Source organism: Epinephelus fuscoguttatus, linkage group LG15 (assembly GCF_011397635.1).
Source record: "Epinephelus fuscoguttatus linkage group LG15, E.fuscoguttatus.final_Chr_v1".
NCBI lineage: Eukaryota > Metazoa > Chordata > Actinopteri > Perciformes > Serranidae > Epinephelus > Epinephelus fuscoguttatus.
The window spans coordinates 16,686,431-16,698,452 of NC_064766.1; the positions used below are offsets into that span (position 1 = coordinate 16,686,431).

General features: G+C 39.4%; 1 protein-coding gene across 2 annotated transcripts; it reads right to left on the minus strand.

Moving 5' to 3' along the window:
• Positions 1–1,758: 1,758 nt before the first annotated feature.
• On the minus strand, positions 1,759–11,718 carry e2f5 (E2F transcription factor 5). Of its 2 annotated transcripts, XM_049597497.1 has the most exons (9): positions 11,645–11,718; positions 11,419–11,554; positions 8,993–9,102; positions 8,512–8,673; positions 7,825–7,933; positions 5,940–6,264; positions 3,475–3,612; positions 3,141–3,179; positions 1,759–2,875 (listed from the first exon to the last, which is right to left on the minus strand). In XM_049597497.1, exons 2-9 carry the CDS (start codon positions 11,545–11,547, stop codon positions 2,799–2,801), a joined length of 1,089 nt encoding a protein of 362 aa, XP_049453454.1. In that variant the 5' UTR covers positions 11,548–11,554; positions 11,645–11,718; the 3' UTR covers positions 1,759–2,798. The 2 variants fall into 2 exon arrangements, with proteins under 2 accessions (XP_049453454.1, XP_049453455.1); XM_049597498.1 differs by having other exon boundaries at positions 7,843–7,933; positions 11,419–11,690.
• Positions 11,719–12,022: the final 304 nt, after the last annotated feature.

The window sequence follows — 12,022 nt, forward strand, 5'->3', positions numbered from 1 at the left end:
ATGTTATGTGTGAGACCCACCGTGGGAGATTTAAAAAGTAGCGGTTAGCAGTTAGCGGCTAACCCAACGAAGAAGAACAGCAGCCACAAATGTCTGCAAATTTGGAAAACAATGTCTAGAAGCTCCTTGGGCTCTGACCAGAGGTCGGGACCAGCTACCATATCACAAAGACAGTAAATGATTGTTGGGTAGAGGGAATCTCTTGCGCTTCAGCCCTTCCGCAATTGGAGGTCAGTGCTTCTCAGAACAGAACCATATAGATCAAAATAACCCCGTGGAGGAATCCACAAGAAAAGCACTGGAGCACTCAGATCACTTGTGATGAATTTATTAATGTCTAACGTTTCGGCGCCAACTGTGTCTTCATCAGAATCAAAAAGAAAACATAAGTAGAGTAAATGATTGTTATTGACAGGTTGATGCCAATGTTGCCAGTGGTACTGATGAATATATGTCACACTAGAGGCCAATGCTGATGTGTTACGTCATGCTGTCACACCTCGTTTTATTCTGCAAAGCTGCAATGCAGTGTATAATCACACACTGGAGCTGAATGATGCCACCGCCATTTTGTTCTGTGTGAAAATGCAAAGGAGGCTTAAAGAAGGGACTTCATAGAAGCTGTGTAGCGCTATCTCTATGTAAAATATCCTATGGCATCACAAGTTTGAGAATTCCTCTTCTGGTTTCTGGCTTTGAGAGAGAGTAGCTCCTGTTCCCAAACACTGAGGGAACTTTCCTAGGCCATGGAAAAAACACATTGGAATTCCTAATTTATTTATTAAAATTTAAAGGGTGTTCCCCTTTAACAAGAGCAGCCTGTGTGTGTGTGTGGTGTAGTTGAAAACCTGCCTGGAAAACCTTAGAACAACTTGTTAAGTGCCAAGTGGGTGTTGAAAAACAGCCTTCTCAATGTTTTCCCTTAAAAATGGTAGGTTTGATTTGTGCTTAAATTGTTCATTAGTGAATTGTTTTTTATATCAACTTTTTAAGAGTGGCCTAGAGCTGCAGTTTTTAGAGTCTGTGGAAAACAGCCTGGGCGTAAAGTGTTCACTATGTGCAGAAGGTCTGATACCATGCAGTTGAAAACATTTTTGAAAAAACTTGTGCTATATGAATGCAAGGACAATAAAAACTCTGTATGTGATGTCAGAGAACTGACAAATAATAAGGCAGATTCATTGCATGACTTTGTGGATAAAAGTTGACTGACACAGGGAAGTTCATCAGCAAATAAAACATCTTCTCCAATTGTGAATAAAACAAACACAGCACTACATAGTTTAAATATTTTGTTATTTTGCCGCAATGCATGCTGCAGTTTGTTGTCAGACTAAATGTAAACCCACTAAGTTCTCACTGGAATTTCACAAGTTCTAAATGTTTCTTTTCCACTGTAATGTTTTTCTTAGCTGCCTTCCTGTATCCCAGCTGGTACAAATCAAGTGATGCTGCAGGTCATACTCTGGCACGTGTGTAGGCACATCTGGAAACCATTTCACTGAGGTTTGCCATCTGTTAACTGTGCAAAACATTTAACTCTGCCAAAAAACAAAAAAAAGTGTTTCAACCTGGGGATCAGTTAGATAATGTGTGATTAACAAAGCCTTCTGTATGGTTTGAGACAACCTTGACACTCCCACAAGTCTTACATGGTAAGTTTAAGAGACTTCATGTTAAAATAGTTTGGAATTGTTTTCCTCAACTAATTTCTTGAATCAAATTATGATCATTAGTTATCAGAAAAGCAAAGTTTGTAAATCAAGATGAAATCTGTTTATTGAAAAAACTTTAAAAAATGTGCAAATAAACAACAAAATGTAACAAAAACATGACTTCTTGCCGTGAAAGAAAACTATAAATATACAAAAAGGCCACTTATGGCTCTTAACATCTCATATTTTAGTCACAAATATGGCTAATTCACTTCTTAAATTACAATTAAGGCACTCAACCAGCTTCAGATTCAACAAACTAGAACCAAGAATATTTTTTCTTAAATTAAAAAAAAAAAGAAAAAAAAAAGAGATTAGTTATTCAAATATATAACTCTTCATGCAAAACATTAAAAAAATTAGAGGCCTAAAATGGCAGTGACACAATAATTTAGAAATGAAATCTTTCTGGCATTTTTACATGAGAACAAAGTCAAGAAACATAACCAAAACATTCACTCATTAAATACAATATGCCATTTATCAAATATAACTATAGCACTGGGTAGGTTTTTATACAATCACTTTCCATGAACAGAAAGTTACTCACATACCCTGAACGAGACCATCAACCCTGTATGTAATATTAGAAAGGAGCCAATACTGTGTTATTACCAGTTACTGTGAAGGCAAACACTGTCACAGTCCCAACCGTTCATACGCGGCAAATAGAGCAGTTGTCAAGTCCCAGATATCCACAGGATGTGGAACATTACAAAGATACAGACATGCAAAAGTGCAGTCGGAGGCTGAAGGATTTCTCCTGGCTTCTCATTTCTCTGCTACGTCGTAGATATTCACCCAGAAAATCAATAAAATGGACACACAATGACTTGTGGTTACATAAATATCTCATGGTGAATTAGTTTACTTTGTTTTGTGTTGGCTGAAAGCATAAGGCCAGTGTGGTAAAGTGAAGCTGTCTGGCAGCCTGAATGTGTGTAAAGGTTTTTTTCTTTAAATAACAATAGTATAGTATAGTATCACTGTGCAATTATAACAAAAATGGGAAAAGGCATATTTGAAGCATCCTTACAGAGAGGCAAAAGTGCCTCCTGAGAACTGCAGAGGTGCTGTCAGTAATCAGTAGTTGAGGATTTGCACATCAAACAGGTCACACACTCCCTCATTGTCGTCCAGGTTGAAGCTGTAGTCTATTCCTGTGTGAGCATCAACAGAAAAACACACACTGTAAAACATGAACAAGACAAAGACAGGTAGAAAGACTGCTTACAGATTTTAGCCATGCTAGCAGCACAGCTCTGTGAATGGCAACACTGGTCCATCAACCTTTTTGGTCCACACTAAAATGTCTCCTAAATTGTATTTTGGATTGCCGACAAATTTGATCTGTAGCAGTGTAGCTGGTCTTATTTTAAGTTGAACATTTATAAAGTGCGTAAAGCCAGGGTTTGAGATGCTTACCATCTGTGGACATCAGCTCATCAATCAGGTCGACAGCTTCTACAAGAGAAGTAAAAACACCATTTCATTTCACTGTTATTGACTGTGTAACAATTTCTAACCACTAAAATTGGATAAAGTAGTATAGCAAAAACATTTATAAATTATTTAGCCATTTTCTGTCACCAGGTCAGATCCTAAAGCTTGTAAACAAAACTGTCAGTATAAACAAGCTCAGACGTCAGAACCCTAACTGAAACCAATGTGAAACAAACATGTAACTGCCCCTGAGCTTCACTGCTGGATGCAATTACTGACTCAACAGTGTAGCTGGGTTCACATTCCTGTGCCTTACCCTCTCTGTCGTCCTTCATGTGGTCTCCAGCAGCGTTGAGCTTCAGCAGGCCGCTCACGTCCAGTACAGACTGGAACTCTGGGCCCCCTAGGTCCATCTGCTGCTGCTCCAACACTGCTGTGGACTGACTGTGACACTCTGCAGGGAGCATCGGAAGTGCAACAACAATACTTAGCTACGCAGTACCGTTTTGTTGGAAAATTGTTTGTGGATTATCTGTAATGTTATGGTCTGGTGAAATCTGCACCCCAAACTGACTCAGTTTGCAGTCTGTGGACTTCTGTGTGGACATCTGTGGACATAATTCACAGAAGTTATTTGCAGAAGTCCCTGTGGACTTGAACTGTGGACTTAACCAACTCTCAGGGTCTGAGATGGGTCTGCAAGTGTGCTTGACGTCACACATTTGGATTCAGCTAAAAGTTATGACATTTTCAGAAATGTGCTTCGTTACTTTAGATGAGAAGACCGATACTATATGATTGATAACAATATTATGCTACATCCAGCAGCTGATTAGCTGATCTAAGCATAAAGACTCCAGGAAGTAATTGTGTCTGGCCAAGAAATAATCCCAAATATAACACCTTTATATCCAAATTATTTTTAAATGACCACAAAGAGATGCAAAGGAACTGCAAAGAGACAAAAAAATACAAAAAGAGGCAAAATCATCACATAGTCTGTATTTCTTCTCCTGTGCAGGAGGGGTGGTGGGGCCTTTTGCATATTTATGCCCAAGGGGCCCCACTTTCTTACAATCGGCCCCTGACGGTATATTTGGTTAGTCAGAGTTCCCAGCATTATGGTGTCTAACAGTAAAAATAATTCGGTAAATATCCGGCATTGCCATGGTAATTCCTCTTTTTTTCCTTGGAAGGAAGGTCAGACTGAGTTTCACTTTGACTGGGTGACTGAGTTTGCATGTTGGCCAGTTTCATCTGCGCTTAATCATCCTGAATCAGCCTTTTATTCAAATTTCTATAAAATCATTTTTGCTTATATATAGACTTTTAACTTAGAAACCGGATGAGGAAGTGGTTTGTCTTTAACCAACACTGGAAGTTTATTCTATGTTTAGTCTGTTCCCATGATACGATGGGGGACAGACGCAAACGCAAAAACTACAGAAACAAGGCAATGTAGGGTGTCATGTGTGATATGTATACAAAATGCTCTGCTGCAGCATTACAGTGCTGCAAATCTGCTGCCCCATGTCTTACTAATGACCATTTTTTTAACATAAGTTTGTAGATGTTTTTCCTTACAGTCCAGACAACCTTTAGTTCTGGTTTATTTTAACTGTACAATGTAAAATCAACTTCTTGAAACTTTAACCTTGATTGAGTAAGGCAAGCCATTATGACTGACACAGTGTCAGTTACATTATGATCACATGGTATTACAGATGCAAGCAGTCCTTTTTTTGAACTTAACGTGCTCTTGCAAATCAGGACAAGCTGACATCTGATATTCCTGGGTCAGATGATAACAAAACGTTTAAGCAATATTCAACCAAATTCACATGATTCTTGTCTTAACGGCAATGCACTACTTTCAGTTCTTGGACATGGGGGCGTCTTTGCATGCAACACACTTCAACAACAAGGAGATCATCACATATTTCCAAGCTGCTGAGTAGATAAGAGTAGAGTTACACTTAAAAGGAGATCAGCTAATGACTTTAAGAGTTGGAAATTCAACCTGACAGATTAAAATGAATAATGTCTTTGATGCCAAGTATTCATAAGCTGTGTCCAAATGGTGCAGTCAGATCGAAACTAGCTTCCCATTCATTTGTGGAACGAGGGCAAGACACACACTTGTGGGTCTGTTGTATTACTTTGCTGCATTCGTTTTGGTTGGGTGGCAAGGCAACTGAGTCTAAATGTCTAGTGGGCTTGTTTCAGCGGGCAATATCATCAGTACCACACTGGTCTTTCTGCTTTCATTTAACTGAGACATCCATCACTGTGACATCCAACACTATGATAAGACACAAGACAAAAGTGTAACTGACAAAACAATTAGGAGGAACTTAATCTTAATGTCCTCTGACTCATGGGGTGGAGGATGTTATTTCAGAGAGATTGTAATGGGGGATTTTCGAAAGAAAAATTAAACCTCTCTGTTTATTCACTATGTAAGTGATACTGTTTTTGATGGGGGTGTTTTTTTTTGCTATTGTTATAATGTGTGGGCTGTAATGTGGCCTTAAACCAATATTTTATTCATTTTATAAGCTATTGAAGCTGAGGCTGGCTTTATTCATTTAATACCTACTATCAATAAGCCTCTATTGCATGTGTTGAATGTTTCTCTGCTTAAAATATAAAAATCTGATTGCAAAGCCAAGTTCTCGTCTGTTAAATTTTGTTCACTACGGTCTAAAACAAGCAACTTCATGTGGTGGTTTTCTAGGGGAACTTAATGAGCATTAAAATTCTCAAAGTCCCTGTCCTTACCCATCTGCACATCAGGAGGGGTGGATGATGGCGTCAGCACTTCATCATGCTCTGGCAGCACCATCTGGTGGTCTGAGCACAGAGAGTCCTGGCTGCAGTACGAGCAGGTGCTGTTGGAGGTGGAGTACACGGACGTTGAGAGAGGGAACCTCTGTAGGCTGGCGGGGGTGCTGGGTGGAGTTGGCATTGGACAGATGTCATCAGTGGGTGGCAAAGAGAAGACCACAGGTATTGTGGAGTGTGGATCCCTGTTGATGAGCAGGACCTGGATGGGAGCCGAGTGGCTGTGTAGATTCACCTGGTACTTCTTCTGACCAGTCTGGCCCTGCGGCTCAGCAGCATGGAGATAATGTTAGCATCATTACAACAGCTATAACCTAAACACAAAATGGATCACATGACTACTTGAATGCTAAAGAGGACACTTTACTCTACAGGGCATCATTCAGCTCATTTTCTGGTTTTATTAAGGCAACTACTGTTCTCACTCGTTTTCACAATGCAGCTTTTATTTCCCTCAGTAGGTGGTCAAAACAGAGAGTGAACACTAGACTTAAACTCAACAGATGGCCAGAAAGTCAAGTCAAAATGAATGATGATGTTGCTCCGTAACTACTGGATGTTTGAATGGGCAACTTTTAGTAACAAGTTCTGCTTATGAACTGAAAAGGTGATAGTACGACAGTGTTGTGTTCACAACTTGTTTCTGCTGCCCCCAAGTGGCGGCAGGATTAATACCGGCACACATGAGTACAGTCATCATTCGGACCAGGTTGTTAATGAATGGAAGCTAAGGCACAGCACCTCTGGTCTCACTCAAGTTATTAAAGGGAGGCTTTTGTACTTTTGAACCTGGATATTCCCATATTTTTATGTCTAATTGGAAACAAAATTCTTTGAAATTGGACCTGTACTGAGGGAAACTGTGACAGCTGCTGCAGCAAAACAAGCTGCAATATAATCCCTACAGGCAATTGTACAATTCATGTAAAAGTGCTTGTGTTTGTCACTGACAGGCCCAGGTTGTTTTTAGAAGAGTCTGACAACATTACAGAAAAGACCCTACAAAGAAACTGAATATTTTTCCTTACCTTTCCCTGATCTGGTCCGTTTGACTATGTGTATAACTAAGCCTTGCTCAAGACAAAGTCTCTGATATATTTTCCACATTGCCAAAATCAGCAGAATATTCAGCAACAACACTGAAAATCTCTTAGATAACACTAAGCTACCCTTTCTAACACAACAAACCTTTCCTGGCACTCCTCTCTTTATCTCTCACTAACATTTCCACTGTTGCTGTTTTACTGCAATGAGTCACTTCTTGCAAGGTTTCAGACCTTCTCCTTGAGCGAGGCTTAGTCACAATAACAAACAGAAGGTACAGAAAAACGTTTCGTTTCTCTGGAAGGACCTGTTCATGATGTTATCAGACACTTAAAATAACAATCTGAGCCTGTCAGAGGCAAAAACAAGCACTTCTAGTGGACTTAAATTAATGGTACACAATTGCACATAGGGATTACATTGCAGTCTTGTCACAGTCTCTCTCAATACTGGGCCAGTGTCATAAATTGTTGTCTCCATTACTCACTTAGATGAAAAACATGGGAAAATAGATTTTAGGTTAAATAACACCAAAGTTTCTGTTTAACTTCAGCTCCAGGCGATATGTGCTAAGCAGCCAAGTGTGCTGAGAACTCTGTGCCTTACTAGCAAGATTGTTGTCTATATTCAGTTAGACTTCACGTGCTACAAGAAACTTACTACTCCATTAGCCTGCTTTTCTAAAATGTATAATGTCTGTAAGAGAAAACTTGTCCTCCTGGTGACTATTACAGAAGTCCATGTATCCCGACCACCAATGAAAGCTTGTAAGACGAACCATGTCAGGTAGAGGTACCTCAAGCTGGGTACCAGCAGGAGCCACGACAGCAAGAACAGTGTCTCCGTTGAAGGCACTGCAGATGTCTTCATGTGTGACAAATTTATAAGTGGAGAGGTGTTAAGAAAAATAAGAGCAGGATTACTTCTAGGAGGGAAATGGAGACAATAAACTGGAAAAACAAGACTGCCGGCATTGTGCAAGTCAGGATTAGCCTGGCTGTGATTTCACAGGAGACTGACAATAGCAATTAGATTTATAATCCCCCCTTTATAGTATTTTCTCTGTTCAATAAGCAAACAATGTTAAAAGGATCAAGTGGAGATTTCTTTCCTCTGAAATAAATAAAATGGGCCCCATGAGGACTAGAATTACAAACTGTAGAAAGAGACAAATACAAGTCAAGATCAATGACATCAAACATGGAGCTCCAGTAGTAAATGTTTTAAACACTTAAGGTCAGTTCAACAGTAAGCTGCTTTTTGTAGAAAATGGTGATGTATCCGCTTTTAATTTGCCTGACATTCTTTGTTCATGCAAAATTACAGTTTGTGTACTCAATATTAGAGAGTGAAAAAAAGGGAATATGCAAATCCACTGACCTGAATTACAGCAAACAAAAACTGAACAGCCTTAGAATAAGAACAAGCAAACCATCTCTCTTTAATGCCAGACATAAAAGGATATGTGCTAGTGATGGGGTCATGGTTAAGGTGTTTGATGATCTCCTCTAGCCATGCCTTCTGGTTGTCCAGCTCTTTCTCTTGGGCCTCCAGTTCAGAGATTTGGGCTTTCAAACCCTTCACCTGGTCCAGCACCTCCTGAGTTTGGCTGCCTGAGTTCTCCCCCCTAAAAGAAGAAATCAGATCAGAGAAGAAAGACAAGAAAGACTGAGGTATGAGGACCAGTCCTATACAAGTAATGCTTTTCTCCATTTTCTCAGGTTAACAGCTTCAACTTAAAATTAACTTTGGCTGCCAACAGCATAAAAAATGTTGGCATTCACCAGCTACTGAGCCAAGGGTGAGGGAAGAAGATGCTACTTTTCATGTACAAAGCACAGGGAGTGCTCTAAAATATTTCCCATTGACAGGAGTTCAAAGATATTAAAGGCAACAGCTTACAAATATTTCACCGACTCAAAAATATGAAATTAATTTTTGCAAACCTCCACTGGATTATGTTCTTGTTTTTCTTCTCGATCAACCCCACTCCTTCCAGTACGTTGGTGATGTCGTATATCCTCCTCTTCTGCTTCACTGCCAAGCTGTCTGCAGCCTGTTAATTCAAACAGACATTTCCATAAAGGGTCTTATTGAGTGGCAGCTTAATATGAACTCTTGTTGAGAAAAAAACATCACAGACACTTTTACCAGGCTTCAACAGGAGACACAACATTTCTGTGACAAAAATTTCTGGGGGAAAAAAAGAGAAAGAGACGCGAACAAAGCCAACAAATGAAGGATTTGGCCAAATTAAGCTGCACAAACAGAAAATAAAACCCCCTTGGCAGAAGAGGACAGTTATACAATAGCAGAGAAGGAAGGAGGAGGGAAAGGGTCTAAGGAGCCTGCTGTGTAAACATTACCCAGCTTTGGCGCGCAAGAAGGGAGGGAAACTACTTATCAGTGTGATGAAAAGAAGTAGATTTGTGGAAGACACTTCAAATAGGTCTGGCAAGGATGCATCTACAATGTAAACCCTGAGGGCAGCTTGATGATATAACAAAGTTTATGACAACATTGATGTTGGAGGGGTTTGAAAAGTTCACTGTTCACTGATAGCCATAAGAAAACGAATTATTTGAAAGATGGTAGGAAAGAAAACTGTACAGAGGAACATGAGCAGATATATTACAAATACTACAGACTATGTTCTTCTCTATTATCAAGTCCATAAAACATCAGAAACTGTGTTCATCCCAGTTTCTCACAGTCCAAGTAGACATCTTCAGCTGTCCGACACATAAGGATATTTAGTTTACAAAATGATAAAATAGAGGAAAGCAGCAACTTCTTACACTGGAGAAGCTAGAAGCAGAGTTTTGGTATTTTGGGTTCAAAAAAATACTCAAAAGAATTAAATATCAGAATAGTTCCTGATTAATTTCCTGTCAGTCTACTATTTGTTGCAGCGCTAACTGGCATGATGACTGTAAAGGAGATGGTGCTTAACTATTGGTTCTCATTGTGGAGGTCTGGGCCTCCAGGAGGTTTAGACTAATCTAAAAATCACTGTGGAAATGGGGAAAACAGACAAAGAGACAAAACTAGGTTTACTTTTTTTAAGACATTCCTCTCAATCTTTGTATTTTTCTCCTTATGTTAATAGCTGTAAAACTTCGATTAAAATCCTAGTCCCAATTAAACATCTAGTCCCTTTTATTGGCTTTTATATGACAAATAAACACCTGTCTCAATTAGACGCCTGGTGTGGTTGCCAAGCGGTTCATTTTTTATTTATAGAAGTTCTTTGGATGTTGGCTACTTTAAATTATGTGTCCATTCCTCGATTACCTTGTAATTTATTCATACTCCTTTAGTCTGTTACTGTCCTAAAATCAAAATAATCCAATGGATTTTTCATAAAAATTAATCCAAGTTGTGAGTATTGTTTTAACAGGATAAAGTGGTGTTGTGTAGGTATGCTGGGTGCCGTAATCATCGAGTGCCATAAATCTCTCTCTGATGCATCGTCCGTCAGAGCTAGATCTGATGAATGATTCATAATTGTTATGTTATCCAAAGACTGTTTTTTATACAAGTAACAATTATACCAGTTGAAATAAACAGTTTGATTGTATTTCCTGATCTTTGCTGTACAACAGTTTGGTGTGAAAGGAATAAAGCCTGTCCCATATAGACGCCTGTCCCAAATATAGGCCTATTGATTTCAGTGATTTAAGCAAATAGTAGCCTGGGCTACTAAATGAAGTTTTACAGTATTTTATCATTACTACTGTGTTTACAGTTTAACCTGGGCCCTAAAAATAAAAAATAAAACAATGCATCATGTTTTTGCTACCCTTGTAATAACCCATAGATATATGCAAGCTGTGGCACTAATAGGGGTTTTTATAAGTCTAAATCAACATCAACAATTGTATTTTACTGATTGGGCTTATTATATTTGGTTATTCCTAAAGAAGCTCCATCATATATGTAGTTATACATTCATTTATGATAAACATGATCTCAAATAGGACTCTATGTTTGTGGTGCTAGTCTGCTTCAAAGGAGAGAGATCAATAATCCGAGAATACTGTTTGTGGGACCCCTAGCCTCACTTTAAGGTATAGTATAAACTGGTTTATTTCCATTAACAATCTGACAACAAACTGGCAACCACAAATACCCTCAAACAGATAACGTTACAGCGTTTACTGCTTGTGAGTGTGTGTTACTGAACCCATAAACGAAGGGGTAATGGCGGCTAGCTAGTCCACCTGTTAACCAAATCAATGCACCTGACTGGCTCCGTTTGTGACTGACAGTTCTTTGTTCCCAAGGTGGCACTACACAACACCGAGTAATTCCCCCCAAAACATCCCGGAAACAACAACACTGAGCCGGCTGCTGTCGCCGTTTCACTGACCACTTTCAAATCAAGGACGCCATCCTTCGCTTCTTGTAGCAAACTGACAAACTTCATCGTGAGGAGCCCCAAACTTTTCTCATGGCGGCTTGGTGTCGAGCGAACAGTCTCCGTCGTCTCAAACTCCATCTTCTTTCTATAAAACAGAGTCTTACTTATTCTAAGTCAGCTGTCTGTCTTCACTACAAATAACTAGTATTTCTTTCTGACATACCGCCTCCGTTACCTCAACGGGACGACGGCAGTACCTGTGGGGTTTTTAAATCAACGGACGTTACGTTGGGTTAGAGTTGCCATGGCAACCCTTGTCCTGCTCGTGCCCCCCCTCCCTGTCAGTGATGCTCCTCCTAAACCAGAACCTAGCCCCGCCCCCTTCTTTTCAACGGGACAGACAACGTGATCAATCAATACTCATATGTTGTCCCGACTCTTGCATTTTTTTGGCAAGATGTCTGTTCTTTTATTTCCCAGTAAATTGATGTTAAATTTTCTCTTTCTTACGAATGTACTGTGTTCATGTTGTTTACTAGTTAAATGTTAAATTAAAAGAAAAAATGGCAGACAAAAGAAACTGAGCTAAATTTGTCCATTCTCTGTGCTCACA

What these genes read in the sequence shown, in the direction of transcription:
- e2f5 (XM_049597497.1), bottom strand. Translation starts at nt 11,547, where the DNA reads ATGGAGTTTGAGACGACGGAGACTGTTCGCTCGACACCAAGCCGCCAT. An exon ending in CATGACCCCATCACTAGCAC is followed by an intron (nt 7,934 to 8,511) that starts ATATCCTTTTAT and finishes ACACCTCTCCAC; the next exon opens with TTATAAATTTGTCACACATG. An exon ending in CCCTCCTGATGTGCAGATGG is followed by an intron (nt 3,613 to 5,939) that starts GTAAGGACAGGG and finishes TGCTCCCTGCAG; the next exon opens with AGTGTCACAGTCAGTCCACA.